This window comes from Puntigrus tetrazona, chromosome 24, assembly GCF_018831695.1.
Source record: "Puntigrus tetrazona isolate hp1 chromosome 24, ASM1883169v1, whole genome shotgun sequence".
Lineage (NCBI taxonomy): Eukaryota > Metazoa > Chordata > Actinopteri > Cypriniformes > Cyprinidae > Puntigrus > Puntigrus tetrazona.
The window spans coordinates 17,446,875-17,464,418 of record NC_056722.1 but is presented as its reverse complement, the minus strand read 5'-3'; the positions used below and the strand labels follow the sequence as shown (position 1 = coordinate 17,464,418).

Sequence of the window (17,544 nt, the reverse complement as noted above, 5' to 3'; positions counted from 1 at the left end):
TTTTATTTAAATAAGATTATGTTTTCCATAAAGCTGCATTGAATGGGTACTTTTTGTACCTTTTTGTGTATGAATGGGCACTTTTTATAGTCCTCTTGCAGACTTTCTGAAGCCATTTTTTTGTTTATAATTTATTACTATTGTTTCAGAAAGCCACATTTTATTCCATATAACTTCAGTAAATGTTATGGCGCTTTTGCATCCCATTGGAAACCTAAAACGTCTGGTCCCTGTTCATTAGAATTTTGACCAAACAGCACAAGACAGTGTGAAGGTATGAAGTCATGTGGCTGTTCATTAGCATTAATCCTGCAGTGTTTTCTCTTATTGATTGCTTTACATTGCATGTTACAAATTGAACAAGCCTGAGCCTGACGGCAGAAATTGCTTTGTAATATCATTAGTAAACCCCCACCATCAAATGAGTGAGCCGGGGAAAGCTCAGAGTGATGGATTCGGCTTCAGTCCCAACATTACCTCAGCTGTCGATCTCACCGAGCTGCAAGGGTTTCACTTCAACTGCTCCGTCAACTGGAAAGACCAACAAATAAACAGGATATGGAGAGGAACACTGCTTGTTATTCCTTCTGTTTTCTAATGCCGAAAAATCTATCATGCCGTGGCGTTTCTGTGATGGATATTGACAGTAACATATACACCTATTTATTTGGATTCCTTGGTTATTTGGAACAGGCTGTAAGGCAGTCAGATGAAGGTGTCATGGTGTTTATAGCATGCTTGGAAGGATGTTGTTTACTTTTACAGTTTGTACGTGCTTTGCGGTGAGTGAGCTAATAAAAACTACTATTTCACCTGAAGTACGTAAATATCTGCACTGATCCTGAAGGTTTGCCAGCTGCGCAACTGAGCCAGACTTGTTTAAACATTAATCCAGATCTGGAATGGCACCATTGTGAGGCACCACAGTTATTTCGGTTAAGCCACGAGGCCCAGTGCATTCTGGACCACGTAATATATGACTGTATGTACACAGACCATGTGCTGACTCCTGAGTTTATTGCAGTTTTTGTATTTCCCTGGAGGAAGCAAATTATTGTCGTGTCCAATTATTGCACACTCTGAATCGTTTAGAAAGGATATTGAATAAATTGGGTTACTGTCAATGAAGAGTGATCGTCTCTTTTTTTTTTTTTTTTTTTTTTTCTCCCTCTCTCTCTGTAGAAAGAGATTCAGGCGATGAGTCAGTGTCACCATCCCAACATTGTGTCGTACTACACCTCGTTCGTTGTGAAGGATGAGCTGTGGTTGGTCATGAAGCTGCTCAGTGGTGGTAAGTCCCGCCCACCTGTTCTTTTTCAGCCAATCCGAACGCTTTTCACCTATGTCGTTGGCTCTGTACAAATACTAAAAAAAGCTATTCAGGTTTTGAATGCAGCATCTGAAGGAGCTTTGGGAAAAATACTAAATTAATTAAGAAACAGTTCTTTTGAGAAAGAGACACTGTTAATAGCTGAAACAAAACAAAATAGATAAATAAAAGAAAAAACAGTTTTTCCACTAAAGTTTGGGCTCAGTAAGATTTTTTTTTTTTTTATATTTTTTTTTCTTTGTTTAATAAAAAGTCTTTTATGCTGACCAAGGCTGGATTTTATTTAATCAAAAATAAAGACAGTGATATTGTAAAAAGTTAATGTAATAAAACAACTTATCTTTGAGATATCTTCTAAAATCTAATTTATTAATGTGAAGGCAAACCTGAATTTTCAGTCACATAATCTTTCAGAAATCATTCAAATATGCTGATTTGGTGCTCAAAAGGCATTTATTATTATCGTCAAAGCAGAAGTCAGTTGGGCTGCTTGATATTTTTCTTCTTTGCATTTGTATTTTCAGTCTATGATGAATAGAAAGTTCGAAAGAACAGCATTTATTTGAAATGGAAATCTTTTGTTACTTTTTAAACAATTTAATGCATCCTTGCTGAATAAAATATTATTTGGTTTTTCAAAAAAATACAACGTTATATCTTGAGTGAATACAATTGTAAAGTACTAAAATAGTAAATCTCAAACAAATGTATTTTACTTAGAGCATAACTGTTGTGCACTATATATACGAATGGGTTCTGTTGGTAATTGAAATACATTTTGTATTTCAGTTTTGAATACCAGGCTCTGATTAGGATCTCAAATGACCCGTTAGAATGCTAATTGAGTCTGCCAGGGGCTCCCCTACGGAGTTAATCACAGAGCGCTGTTAATCACAGCAGATGCATTAGTGCTGCAGCAGCCCGAGACTCATAGGATGCAGCATTTCTTAGAGTAGTATTACATTATGACTGGCTGCTATCTTCTGATGATGATGATGTAGCTGCATGATTAATCAAAATTAAACCGCTGTATGGCTTTATGCAGTTATCAGTGATTTAATAAAATGAATAGTTATTTTAATGCTAAATATAAGTTCCGTAAGGAAAAGTTGCAGTTTAATATATAATTACTATTATGTTATTTTTGCTTGATTTTAATTTTATTTTAATGTGACATATTACAAAGATATTTTTTTCTATTTATTCTATTTTAATAATATTCTATTTTTTTGGAAGATTGCACAGCATATCTTTGCCCTGACACATAACATTGTGCAAACAGATCGGAATTTGCCATCCTTGCAGCTGCGAAGGTGCCGAGTGACTGTAACTAGTTTTATTTCAAAGTTTTAAACCGAGCTTGATTTCATTGCGTCCTTAAGATCCAGTAGAGCTTCCCCGACCCCGCTGTGTAAAGCTACTGCTGAGAGTTTGATGATATGTTTCAAGCCAGCGTGTAATGTTCTGTCCCAGACGCAGCCAAGTGCTGGACAGGGAGATTATAGTCTGGCTCGTGCTGACACTGACAGCCGTGGGACGCGGCCTTTCTTCCCTCGGTGCAGAGCTGAAATCACTCTGTCTGGATAATCGCTGTTCATTTTACGCCTGTCATCATCTGTCGTGCCCTCCTCCTTCTGCTTCTGCCAGCCAAAGATGCCCAGGTGGCACGCGGCCCGTCTTGAACATGAAGGTAGGACACAAGCATGCAGGCGTCCGTCTCACAGCTGGACTCTCGGCGTTTGGCACGCAGGGCACATCACAGCAGGCACCATCTTCAGTAATAATGAGGGGCAGGCGGTCGATTAAAAATAATAGATTTGCAACTGAGTGTAGAGAAGTTTCAGGGGCAGCTGCTTTGTTTTCATTGTGTAGGAAAAGATATAAAAGCGAAAATTGTCATCAACATCTACGGCTTTATTCAGGATTTCATAATTGGCCATGTAATAAATAAGGCCTAAATAGTTCTTAAATCAGAGAAGTAAGTTATCAGTCGTGGCATTAAATATTGCATACAAAATGGCAATCTTAATATAAAAGTCCAAACGTTAAATCATGAAAAAACTAAACATTATTTAAAATACCCTCTTTAATGTTTTGCACATTAAAAAGCAAAAGCCATACAGGTTTGCAACAACACGAGGGTGAGCAAATTCTGTCGATTTTCATTTTTGAGTGAACGGTTCTTTTGATTTCGAAGGCAAAAATGTGTCAGTCCCCTTCAGTGAACTGTTAAAGAGCCGTACTGCTCCGAGCCATCTGTTGGGTGGTGGCCTGAAGCTGTCCTTGAAAAGTGACTTCTATGGGTTTAACCGTCCCGTCTTGAGAGTGACGTGTGTGATATTCCCTTTGACAGCTGTCGGAAGTAATGACGTAAACGGGAATGTGATTTTGCACGAAGCTGCTCGGTGGCATTCCATAGTGTCAACACAGGAAGTGTTTTTAGCTCTACAAAACCTTTTTTTTCACGTTTTTGGGTTTACTAGGAAAATTGTATGATTTACTTCTTTTTTTTTTTTATTTTTTTTTTTTTTTTTAGATAAATAATACTTGACTTCCCTCCACTTTCTCGTTTACTCTATACTGTCCTGTACAGGGTAAGATAACAAGGGCCTTAAATCGAATCCATTCACTTGTGGCATTTACAGGAAGGCCGGAAAAAGCGAAGTCGGTTTCTCAGCTCGGCCTGTTTGTTAGGTTTGTTGGGTACAAAGGTATGCGAGATAGGAACACGATCAATACCTTCATTAGCACAAAAAGAGGCCATCCTCCCGGCCTCTGAACAGCACTTGTGAGTAGATCTTTTACAGCTTCAGCACACACTTCTGTGCAGCGCTGGATGTAAATGGGTCATTCTACAAACAGCTGACATTCGTGCACATTCAATGTAAAAAAATGTCAAAAGCTGTACGCCAAATTTGATGCGATTTAATTTAGACATTTTCTACACATCAGCAAAACTAAAAACATATATTAGTGCTATCGAACAATAAAAAAAAAAAAAGTTTTTGTTAGCATAAAATGTGTACTGTGTACTATTTATTATGTATTTATAAATAAAGTTGATTACTATATTAATACGTGTACACACAAATCAAAAATCTTTATTTTGGATGTGATTTAAAATATAAAAATGAATATGAAAAATATTACAAAAAAATATATTTTATTTTTGCAAATGTATTAAATATGAAATGGTATAATTTTTTTACACCTTTATTTATTTTACAAAAAATGACCCATTCAAACTGTAAAGGGCACGTTTTCATAGAAGGAGAAAATATCCATCCAGTACTAAAAGTAATGACTGCATCTCACAGGTTCAAGATGAAATAACCACTTAGCAGATAAAGTTTTGGACACTTAATATGCTTCATCACACACAGACATAATCATACAAAATATGAACACACACACACACTCTGTACTGCATTCTTGAATGTAAATTAGACACACTTTTTCTATTCTTAACTGTCTTTTTTCATCCATCAAGCAGATTACCCAGAGCAATTGAAATTTTTGGTGCAGTAATATTTTAAGCTAAAGCTCTCGCTGTCTTGTGGATTTTAAACATGATGTTTTGAAATATGGAAGTGTGCCAGTAGTCACAGCTCACTGAGAGCCAACAGATGCTTCCTATCTTCCCTTTATTCCCTCTGCTCCTCCACCCATATTTTCTTGGAGCAATTCTTTCCTCACCATTGGCTTCGTAGGGCCTCGTGCCCTTTGGCCCAGTGGGCACGACACGGCTTGTAACACCCACGCCAGTGCAGGATCCTTAGGAAGCCAGTAGTGTCAGATAGTCTGACAACTGTTGGACAAAGAGTCGTTTTCTTTTCCTGTCGTGGAAGCATAATTGGAATTGCAGACTGGGCATTGGGGAGATTTCCTGGTGATACTTTTCCTCAAAGCGTCACAGCGGAATATCAAGTATGCTTTTGCAACATATCATTTCGAGGGGGTTTGGAATGGCGGTTTGGCTCATGTGAGCTAGGCCTAAATTGATTTGTACGCGTTTTATAAATAAAATGAGAAATGTTTATGGTTACATCTCAATCACACGTCAGCATGGGGCTTCACGTGATTGAGGCGTTCCAGGATGAGCAACATGAGACGAACCCCTTACGTTCATAGTTAAAGGATTAGGGGATTAAAGGATTTTTTTTTTTTTTTGGTTTCTTTTGCATGATTCACTGCCATATTCCTCTTAACCTGTATGATTTTCTTCAACAAGATATTGAAGTTGCTCATTTTTATCTAACCATTCAAACTTAAAAAAATGAGAAATGTTTTTAAATATTTTTCAAAGTCGCTTCAGAAGGAAACAGCCAACAAACAATCTTCCCTCTATTTTTTTTTATTTATTAGCTGAGCATTTTCTACAGTGCTGTTAGAAATTGATAAATATATAAAATTATTATTTACCTTTTTAGGGTCAGTTATTAGGTTTATATAATATGTTATAGTATAATAGCATCCAAAATAAGTTTTTATTTACATTAATGTGTGTGTGTACTGTGCATATTTATTATGCACACACATACAGTATATTTATACAATTTTCCATGTATTTCCGTTTATATATTTGTATTATAATTTATATTGTATATAAATTTTACATTTATGAAAATATATTTTTCATAAATATATGGTGTGTTTTTGTTTTCACAGTTATGTAACAGAATGGCTTTCCTAACTCCTTTTTGTGTGTGTCCTGTGAGCGTGACACCATGTACATGTGCAGCTTAGGAGAAACATTGCACACAAACCAGCTTTTATGTAGTTTTTTTTTTCCATCCTGATAACTCGTGGTCACCATTTTCTTCCGTTGTAAGGAAACGAGCAACTGAAACATTCTTCTGAATATCTCCTTTTGTGCTCCACAAATGACAGCATTTTTATATTTTTGGGTGAACTATGCCCGTAAGTTTATATTCGCTCTAAAACTCAAGATTGAGGGGAGTAGTAGGAAATTAGTTCATTTTTATCTCTCCTGATGCTAAGCATGTTTGCTGCTTTTACTCAACAGCCCCACCCATCAGCCTCACACGGGTTTGTAAACTAACGTGGTGTCATTTGCCAAGATATCTCTCTCTCTCTCTCTGACTCTCTCGCTTTCTCTCTCTCTCTCTCCGTGTGTCTCTCTCTCTCTCAGCGTTTGGCCGCTTTTAATCCAGGTAGTAGCTGTCACTGAAATTTGATGTGCTGTTCGCTCAGTCAGCAGTGCGCTGGCTTCATGCCACACACATGCCCGCACACACACACGCTTTCACTGTCTTGTTTGTCTTTTATGCGAATGCTCACTAATGTGAGTTTTACACAAAACAGCCTTCAGGCCACTTGGAGGTCGTTTGTGCCCTTTTTAATCCGTGGAAGAAGAATGAGCTGTAGAAAGAAGAAAAAAAGAAACCAAAATAAGAAAACACATGCTCCCTTTTTCTGTTTCTTGGAATCACTGTTAGCATGAACTAGGGTGTGGGTGTGATAAACTACCTTGATTTCCTAGGCTATGATCTCTGTTTTTCCTGTTGAGTCATGCTGCACTTTAAACGTGCAGTATTCTAGGCCAATGTGAAATTGTATATCTGTATTTTCCCCCCTTTTGACCATATCCAGTGTTGTATTTGGCTCTAGAATGGCTTATAAAGGTAATTGTGATTTGTTACTACTAAAACATTTAACAAAGTAAAAATAACATTGCATTTTAAAAATAATAGTTTTCTATGATGTCAAAGCTCTTCATTGCTGTAGTATTCAATGCCACAAGGTCCTTCAGAAATCGGTCTAATATGCTGATCATTTCTTATTATTATCATCAATGTTAAAAACGTTGTTAAGTGTATAGGTTTTTGGTCCCCTTCTGTATTAGGTGGCTTTAACTACTATGTACTTGCATCAAAAAAATCGAATGTACTTATTGTGTTTATATCGTATTGCAGAACACTTTTGCTCCTATTGAGGTGGAATACGGTTAAGGTTAGGGTTTTTGTTTAAGGTGTAAGGTATGGGTCAACAGTGTAATTAATCATTTCTGTAATTGCCTTTCAGATGTGCATTTAAACACATACGTAAACAGTAGTTTAGGCCACCTATATAAAGACCAAGTTTTTTTATAATTATTATATTATGTTCCATATATATTGTCGTTCCTCTGGGCAATCACTCTGAATTTCTCAGTTTCTCAGAATTTAATTTCCGTGGAAGTGGAATAAAATTTTATTTGCTATGTTTACTCCAACTTTTTCCATGGATTGGAATTACAACTCTAGGGCGGTTGCACAAACAGACTGCCTTTGTCTCATCGATGTCTGAAATCGGGCCGATCAGAGAGTTCCCTGACAAATGGAGGCCAGACCTGCCGTATTTTGGTTTATACGTTCACTTCCCTAAGGAGCCTTTGTCAGTTTGCAGGAGGTGTTGGCTGTCCTCCAAACTCAAAAAACTGGTTAATAAAGTTGCTGTTGGAACATTCTCCTCATGGACTCTTGAATATGCCTTAATTAAATGTCATGGGAAAAACAAGGACTGACATAAATAAGGATTGCTTTCCTACTGTACTGTTGCTTTGGTGTCCAAATTTCTTTTCCTAAGGGTTAAAACAATATTGATTTGTTGGGTGTCGTGTAATCAAATTAATTTGTGTGTGTATACACAGTACAAACAACACTAAAAGATGTTTTTATAGACAACAAAGATAGCCAGCCAGAGCCATTTTTTTTTTTTTTTATTTGTGTCTGACCTTATGAAAAACTTTCCGGCATATAAAAATGAAGCTCATTGGTTTTTGATGTTGTAAGTCTGCTTTCGAATGTTATAAAATGTAGCATGTGACCTTCTCTGATGTTCTTCAAGTGTTGTAATACCAATGATGGTATAACGTTATGTCTACTTACGGCTCTCTGTTGTCTTTGTTGCAGGCTCTGTGTTGGATGTTATAAAGCACATCATTTCAAAGGGGGAACACAAGAACGGTGTACTGGATGAACCCAGTATAGCTACTGTGCTGAAAGAGGTCCTTCAGGGTCTTGAGTACCTTCACAAAAACGGACAGATCCACAGGTAAATACACTTTCGGGAACACTGGACCTAAAAATGTAACTTGTCATTATTTATTAGTTCTGAACCCTTATGCTGTTTTCTGTTTAACACAAAATGAGAATTTAGAAAAATATTTACACTAGTGCTGCTACTAATGAGTATTAGTTGGGCGATTTTATTTTTCGTTAACCGGATTAATAAAAAAAAAAAAAAAAAAGCGCCCAGTTTTCTTTTCTTTTCTTTTTTTAATTTATTTTAAAAAAGGCTTTCTGCCCAATGTCCTTCAAACAAATGCGTCAACTGAATGCAAAGAAAAAGTGCTTAACAATTTATGATAATAAATAACCCGTGATATACTAACATTTTTAGATTTAAATCATTTTTTGACAGATTCCTAAAAATATTTTTGTAGTTTACTGGGCAAGTAACAAATAAAATAGACTAGTATTTATTCACATAATAACAAAAATGGTCTCCTATGCCTTTTAGAACAGCTTGCATTCTGGCTGGCTGGTATCTGAAAAAAAAGTGTACTACAGGACAACAAACCGCATTCATATTTGAAATGACACGAGAGCGTGTAAATGATGCCATTTTAATTTTTAAATGAACTATCCCTTTAAGACTGGACTGGTTTCAACACAAAGGAGGTTTATAGGATGCCTGTGGACCGAGACTCCATTTAAATCAGCTTAATCTCATACGATGAATGACGGAATTAATGAATTGCGTTTCAGAATCGACGTCTGCTTGAGTTTCCAATGGAAATTCATGGAAAAACTGAGTGAGCCATCCAGTCTAATTCATACCCTTCAGTCTTTTATCATTAAATCTTTAAATCATACAAATCTCAGTTGATGTAGGCCGAGCGCATACGACCGTTTCATTGGCAGTCTTTTTATAAGCTCATCAAAGATTCCTTTGCTAGTTTATCTGAGGCATTCATCTTCAGACGTCAATACTGACTTTGCGGTGATGACTCACTGATGGCTAATTTAAATCATCTGTCTGTTTCTCTCTCTCCCTTTTTATATTAATTGCTTTCTTCTTATATCCCTTGTTGCCTCTACACACGCTTGGGCCTGTTAAAGCAGACAGTGTAAATAATTCACAGGCTTTTAGTCTGGTTAAGTACCCATGACTTGCAAGCTTGACTCTGAATCTCAATGAAGGAGACCTTGTCTTTTTGGTTCTGCTGCGCCGCCAGTGTGACGAGAGGTAATTTTTGACTTATTAGAAGCTTTTGAGTGTTATTTTTAGATGTCTGACAAAAATGTACAAGCAAATTTAGTTTATTGCTCTTAGACGCAGTTTATTGCTTTTAGAAGGGGGACTCTTTTATCATGTAGCCAGAATTTAGTTCTCTGTTGACGTTTGTATGATACATTAAAGTTAGGATAAAGATAGGACATGAAAAAATCATTAAAACATATATTTTATGTTGGGACTAAAGGCACACTGTAACGTAATTAAAGTTGTGAAAGGTACAAATATTGATATAGGGAGTCCCAACAACATGCATGCAAGGTTTCATTTTCTTATGATATGCATAAAGATAAAATATTACATTGTGCATTTTCCAGATATTTTATCAATGTTTCATGTTGGTGTATATCACACACTGTGTAATATAATGATTATATATTTATTATTATACGTTAATATGTAATTTATATATTGTTATAATAAAATATAGAATTATTTTTCAGTATTTATTATATTATTTATTATATTATATTTGAATGCCTGATATTTGGCATTATATTTGGCATTATACATTATATTTGAATTATATTCTGAATTCCTTTTGTGGAAAAACAAACCCAAAATAAAGACTAAAAATGTCAGTTTGGAGTTATGTAACTTTTCGAGAAACCGTTATCATTTTAAACTCTAAACACTAAAAACATTTCATATGAGAGAAAGGTGAAGAGGGTTGTCAGCAAGGAGTGAGTCCACATCACTCAAGGATGCAATTAGACACTGCGTCTTAAGACAGGCATGAAGTCAGTTGTCAAAAGGGAGTGAAGCGGCAGAACTCTTCTTCATCATCCTCACCGTCCTGTGAAGACAAGCAGATGGGTGTAAAAATCACTCTGTGCCTCGAGTCTTTCACGCTTGCACCAGTTTACATTAACAAACAGACTGTTCTCAAAGCTTTGAGCTCGTCTCGGCTCTGGTGTGTCCGGACTCGAATGGACTCTTTGGGTCTGTCCTCACACTGAGACTCTTTTGTTACGGGTGTCAGCTGGGAAACCAGAACACGTTGTCATGGCTCCCACAGAGGGTGACATCATTGCTCGGGCTGTAAGTGATCTGTGTGGCTTAGATCTCAGGAAACCGTTCCGCTTTTGTTCTGACATTCTTCAGATTGCCTCGTACCATCTGGGTTTTATGTGGTGCTGTTGCAGTTGCATTCTGGAAATTTTTAGAATACCTGATCCATGGAGTGTAATTAACAGTGTCCTGTTTGACTTGAGACACATGTCAGTGTCTTTCATCTTTTGACGGGCTTGACAAAAGTGTGTGTGTGTGTGTGTGTGCGTGCGCGTGTGTGTGTGTTTATTAAACATTATTATTTGACCTCATTTAATATCCATATGTCTGTATACACACACACACACATACAAACATGTATATAGATAGATAGGTAGATATAGTTTTACATTTAATTTACATATATATTTAAAAAAATGTATTATTATACGCATAATTGTACACATTATTCACATTAATCTCACACAACAAATATTTAAATTCTATATTCCTAGTTTTATCCTAGTTTAAACTCTTTTCATGTACAATTTTTATATATATATATATATATATATATATATATATATATATATATATATATATATATATATATATATATATATATATATATATATATATATATATATATATATATATATATACACACACAAACATACTATAAACTATAAAATAGTGAAAAGAAATGAAGGTGGTTCATCTTCATCTACCAGCCTCTGGGACATTAAAGTCCTACATGTATATAAAGTATTCTGTGTCCTTCACACACAGATCGATCACATGTGCAACCCTTCGCATCTTGTTTTTAAATATTTATATCTAGTTTTCCAAATCAGATGTGTTCTCTTCTCTCAGCACCCTGTCTAAATATATGCAAGCGATTACCAGTCGTGCTCACGGACAGCAGGAGTGTTATTAACCACTCTAATCATCTCCAAACATCTGTTACACTTCAGGAACACCTCCAAACGCGCTTGAGTTTGGAGTGGACATGTGTTAGTGTGTTTTGATTTGCCCAGCAGGAGTGAACAACTGGGACCTCTTACAGTACGTTGGGGTGTGTGTGTGTGCGGATATGTGTGTGTATGTGTGTGGGCTTATACTGCAGAAAGGTTGCAATTATGGTTTTGCACCCCTGAAGCGTATAATTGGATATCATCATGGCTAGAGAATGTGACTGTTATGATAACAGAAACAAAGTCATCTTATGATGTTCAAAAGTTAATTTACTTCACTGTTTGTCAGCAGCTTCAGTTTAATTCGTATCTCTGCTGCCCCCGGCTGGATTGTAAAATATAATGCAAGTGGGATTTACATTTACTTTTTTAGAAGGCTCTTGATGCAGGATTTGTCTTGTAATTACTTTGTAATAATCATTTATTAAATATAACGTATTAATGTCAGCTGACCGATATCATGTTGAATATATCAATACGGGTTCCAGTGGTATTTTTAGTTTTTAATATAATAAATAATGTACAACATTTTTGCTTTTTTTTTTTTTGTACTACTACTCATTCTGGTTGAATTCTCCTTCAGTAGCTCTTTATTATGCTTAATTCTTTCAATGCTTGAGTGATCTGAGTGATCCACATCTGTATCTGTCTCACAGCTGTTTGTGTGTCTAAAGACAGACTCCCTGTGTTTGTCCGCAGGGATCTCAAAGCTGGAAACATCCTGCTGGGTGAAGATGGATCAGTGCAAATTGCAGGTACCAACTTTCTCTTTAACTGCACGCACTTTCTGCCTAACACTGAAATAGTCCAGATAACACAGAAAAACAGATATTTAAAGAGAGAATTTTATATATATATACAAATACAAATGCATGCATGTATATCTTTAACCAAAATTTAATGATTTTGTGTGTGTATATAACAGTTACTATAGTAATATATATAATCTAAAATATAACATAAATAGATAAATGTATGTGCATGTTCTGAGTACTTACTGAGTTCTGAGTACTTACAATATACACACATTATGTAAAAAAAAAAAGTTTTGTATATTATTATGTGTATAAAAATACAAACACATGAATATTTCTGAGAAATATAAGAAAATAAATGTATATGCTCGCAAATATTTCCAAAATATATGTTGTATGAGTGCAGCTATATGTAAATAATAAATACACACAGTATACTATTTTTTTTCTTCAAATAGAACATTTAAAAAAAACCTGCATTTATTTAAAAAAATTTTGCAACATTGTAAAAGTCCTTGATGTTACTTTTAATCCAATGAATGTCCCCTTAATAAATAAAAGTATTAATCTCTTTATATGACCTCTGACTTTTAGTATTACTGTTTCCTTTAGTATTTGAAACATTAATATTCCTAACTAATGTATTTTTAGTGTTCTTTGTTGCTTTCTGTTACCTAATATATCGAACGGTGAAATTCATTTATTTTGAATATCTTTAGATTTCGGTGTAAGTGCCTTCTTAGCCACTGGCGGTGACATCACTCGAAATAAAGTGCGGAAGACGTTTGTGGGAACGCCATGTTGGATGGCTCCAGAAGTGATGGAGCAGGTATATCCACCCCACACCGACTGCTCACTTAAAACCTAACAAATGAACAGAGCAACACGCACAAATTCTCAAGATCCTAAAATCTCATGGCGTTCAATTACAAAAATGCAAAATGAAAGCATTTTCCCTAGTCATCTCAAACTGTTGGACCTGGTCTGAATTACATGGACAATTTAAAGCTCTTATGTTGCCCTTTTAAAATCTAAAGACTTCAATGTGGTGTAAAATTGCCAGTAACTGCTGGCATATGGGTGCATCTCTCGTCTTAAACAAATCTGTTTGCGCGCAGGTGAAAGGTTATGACTTCAAAGCAGACATCTGGAGTTTTGGGATCACAGCCATCGAGCTGGCCACAGGCTCCGCTCCGTACCACAAGTACCCTCCTATGAAGGTGAGGAGAGAGCTGGGGATGAAGCTCACAGCTGTTTGACGTTGTTTTTATAGCTTGTTGGGTGCGTTTGCGTTTGCAGGTGTTGATGTTGACCCTGCAGAATGATCCACCTTGCCTTGAGACTGGAATCACGGACAAGGAGGTTGTGAAGAAATACGGGAAATCCTTGAGGAAGATGATCTCGTTGTGCTTGCAGAAGGACCCGGAGAAAAGGTACTGAGCAGAGCGGCAAGGATCTTGTTAGGTTGTTGCACTTAAAAGTTTGAGGTCAGTAAGATAAAAATTAGTCTCTTGTTCTTACTGAGGCTGGATTTATTTAATCGGAAAATACAGTATAACTGTAATATTGTGAAATATTATTACAATTTAAAGTAACTGTTTTAATTATAATTTAGTTAACTGCTTGTTGTACTGCTTTAATATTTTTAAACATATATATTAAAATGTTTGTTTAATAGAAATGTGTAAAGAAAAAAAACTGAATTTCTTAAAAAAAATAAATAAATAAAAATCTTTCTGACATTAAACTTTAGAATAGTAGTGTATGTGTCAAGTAGTATTTAGCTGATCATATGATCCCAACATGGCAACCACTACAACCTGCTCAATATAAAATAATTGCTCAAATATTTCATTCTGCTGACCTATGATGTTAACCATTTTCTAAAAGTGTTGAAAAGTTTGTTGAAAAACTGAGTTTTATGTTAATATTGCCTAAAAACATAAAGTTACAGCAAATGCCTTTCAATAGTATTTGCTTTTTAGGCCGACATCATCAGAACTCTTAAAACACAAGTTCTTCCAGAAAGCCAAGGTAAGAATCTTACTTGCCTTAAGTTTATTTTATTGTTATCGCCATTCATTCACACATTCATGTCTTTTTTTTTTTTTTTTTTTGCAAATCTTTATAACTTTATTATATGCTTAGATGTTTTCACACTCAAAACCTCAAAAAGTTTTCTGAATCCATACAATAGCTTTCACACTATATTTGAATATATCCAAATGCAGAGGTTTAGATTGAAAAGGTCAGTGAATACAAAGTCAAATTTCATCTTATAAAAAATTAATTTTAATTTTAATCTTGACACCTGTAAAAGCCTCTATTTCGTGGAAAATAACATCATATGGGTTTGAAATGACAGGGTAAATATATTTTTATTTCTATGTTAATGTTTTTTTGCAATTTGTGTGTGTTTAAATACCACTACATTCCCCCTTGTGTATGATTGAATCCCAATTGAGTTGAGTCTCATTACTGGGCTGTCATGTCTGTGTCTAAATTAAAGCAGGAATAAGCATCCCAGCATCCTTCTTCAACTGTCTGAGTTAAATTTGACTGTCAGCCCATGTTGTGATTTATCAAGATTGTGATATCTTTCTGTCCCATTTTACTTGGCAGAATAATGAATTTCTGCAGGAGAAATTATTACTGAGGGCACCTACAATAACGGAGAGAGCAAGAAAGGTGAGGAAACTGTATAATGGTTTATTAGTAATATTGTTACTAATATCACTGTTGTGATAAGTCCTGTTTTATGACTTTCATTGTGAGGCGTTTCTATATTATTATTATTATTATTATTATATTATATGCTTCTCATACTTAAGTTACTACCATACTTAATTTTTATTTTTAACTATTTTTAAATCAGTTCAGGTAAATTTAAAGAATAGTGTTTTAAAAAAAAAAATAGATTTTTCAAAGTTGTAAATAAAACAGATTATTGGATGATAATGTTTTACATCTAAATACCATTTCAGTCTTTCTACTAAGAAATTTTCTCGTTTAATTCAGTTTGCAATTCGAGTTTCTTTTTGTAGTAATTTGTGAAATTTACTAGCAGGTTTTGAATGAAAATTGAGTAAATATCAATTTGACAAAAATAAATCACTAAATATTCCAAAAATGAATATACTGTTTAATTAATTATACTAAATAAGTAAATATAACCCCACACACACGTCTTTATTAAATTGGATATTTAACTTTCTCCTGATTTGCAAAAGACAACAACTAAAATGTAATTCACTGTAACAATCTTTGCATTTTTTTAATTTGCCACTATCCTAGGTTTTTCCCATTTTGTCAGTAATATTTTTTTTTTATTTAACACGCAATAAAACTTAATGTGCTCCCTTATTCTTCAGAATAAGCATGTTCTTTGAATTTTTGCATGAATGGTGTTACACTGAATTACAATGTTACGATCTTCTAACATTATTTAGAACCAAATTTTGACATTTTATTCTCCAAAAATGTTTTTGAAACCTTTTAAAAGTAGACAAAAATCCCTTTTGTAAATTTCTTTAGCTGTGGAGATCTCAACATCTTTGATTTGTCTCTGTGTGTGTGTGTGTGTGTGTGTGTGTGTGTGTGTGCGCGCGCGTGTAGGTTAGGCGAGTTCCTGGCTCCAGTGGGAGACTCCATAAAACAGAAGATGGAGAATGGGAATGGAGTGATGATGAACTGGATGAGGAGAGTGAGGAGGGCAAAGCTGCTGTTGCTGCATTACGGGTAACACACACACACACACACACACACACACAAGCATACTTTTAGACCCTACCGAACACGTCATTTTGAGAGTTCCAGCAGCGGTTGTTTGTGTGTGGTGTTTGTAATGCTGTTAGCTGTTATGGCACCTCTCATCCCTGGGCTCTGTGTTTTTTGTTTGCCGCTAAAGGAGCAGCAGTCCAAGTCGACAAGGCGACAAGTCCGTTTCTCTCATCCTCTTGAGCTGCCCCCACCCAGGGTTGTTCAGTTTTTCCGCTGATACAAATGGCTCGCTTTAACAAGGAAGCACACTCAGTCGAACACATCATTAGGGCATGCAGGAACTGGAAGTGCTAGATAATGAGAAAGAACATTTGTTTAGAAGGGTATATTGTTATCCAGCTTCAAAGACTAAAACAATAAAGATACTAGAGTTCAGGATGGTTAAGGATGAACGTTGAACCTTCACCCGTCTGTGATAATCTGTTTCTCTGCAGATCTATGCAAGAAATAATCATGCACAGTATAAAATCATTTAGATCGCTTAATATGATAACTTTTGCTCAGTATCCTATGCTTATTATAAACCTATATCTCATGCGTGCTACAGAATTACCTACTTATCTGGCTTTTTAAGCACTCTAATCTTAATAGCTAAACTGCGGTAAAGCAAAAATAGTAACTATTCTTGCTAGGAAAAACAGAGAGACTGATTTAATATTGAAGTGTGCTTCCTGGATGCCATCTGTATCGTGTTTTTACTTTTGATATACTGACCAAATCAACGATCTCTGATAACCATCCAGATTCTGTTTAACATATTGGGACTTCTGTTTGTTTAGGCACTAACATGCAATATGGTCACTTCTGGTCATTATGATCTTTGTAATCCAGTATAGAAATCACTTTATATCTCTTTTACTGCTGATTTATTTATTTTTTTTAAATCTCACGGTCTATTTTAAATAGTGGTGTAAGTGTCACCGCACCTCAGGTTAGATGCCAGCGTTTAATGATGTCTGTTTGGTTAAGGGTTTGGGAATACACTGGATGTATGTAGTTCATACTATTGAATAGACTATGGTCTAGGCAGATATTGTGCCATTTGTGATAATATCTTAAAGGGATATTTCACCCCAAAATTTTAATTACCCGATGATTTACTCACCCTCAAGATTCATTCATTTCTACATTCAGACGAATAGAGTTTATTAAAAGTTGTCCTAGCTCTTGCAAGCTTTGTAATGTCAATGAATGGCTGTTGAGATTTTATTGAGTCCATTAAAGTTCATCCATTCATCATCATAAAAAATGTTCCATATCACTCCAGGGGGTTAATAAAAACCTTCTGAATGTTTGTGAAGAAAAATATCTATGTTTAAACCGTGATAAACCCCAATACGTGTATCTTACGGTTTCTAAATGTTTAAATATGGATATTTTTCTTATGCAAACACATCAATTTGCTTTAGAAGGC

General features: G+C 35.3%; 1 protein-coding gene across 2 annotated transcripts in view; it reads left to right on the top strand.

Moving 5' to 3' along the window:
* The window catches only part of oxsr1b (oxidative stress responsive kinase 1b), a 37,375-nt gene that overhangs the window by 15,849 nt on the left and 3,982 nt on the right, over positions 1-17,544 (top strand). The window contains exons 3-12 of one of the 2 annotated variants that reach the window (XM_043225692.1): positions 1,183-1,291; positions 8,245-8,386; positions 12,295-12,350; positions 13,070-13,179; positions 13,469-13,570; positions 13,650-13,783; positions 14,336-14,384; positions 14,973-15,038; positions 15,966-16,088; positions 16,258-16,326. In XM_043225692.1, the coding sequence (XP_043081627.1) occupies positions 1,183-1,291; positions 8,245-8,386; positions 12,295-12,350; positions 13,070-13,179; positions 13,469-13,570; positions 13,650-13,783; positions 14,336-14,384; positions 14,973-15,038; positions 15,966-16,088; positions 16,258-16,326 (960 nt within the window). The remainder of the gene's footprint in view (positions 1-1,182; positions 1,292-8,244; positions 8,387-12,294; positions 12,351-13,069; positions 13,180-13,468; positions 13,571-13,649; positions 13,784-14,335; positions 14,385-14,972; positions 15,039-15,965; positions 16,089-16,257; positions 16,327-17,544) is intronic. The other variant, XM_043225693.1, reaches the window with a different exon arrangement.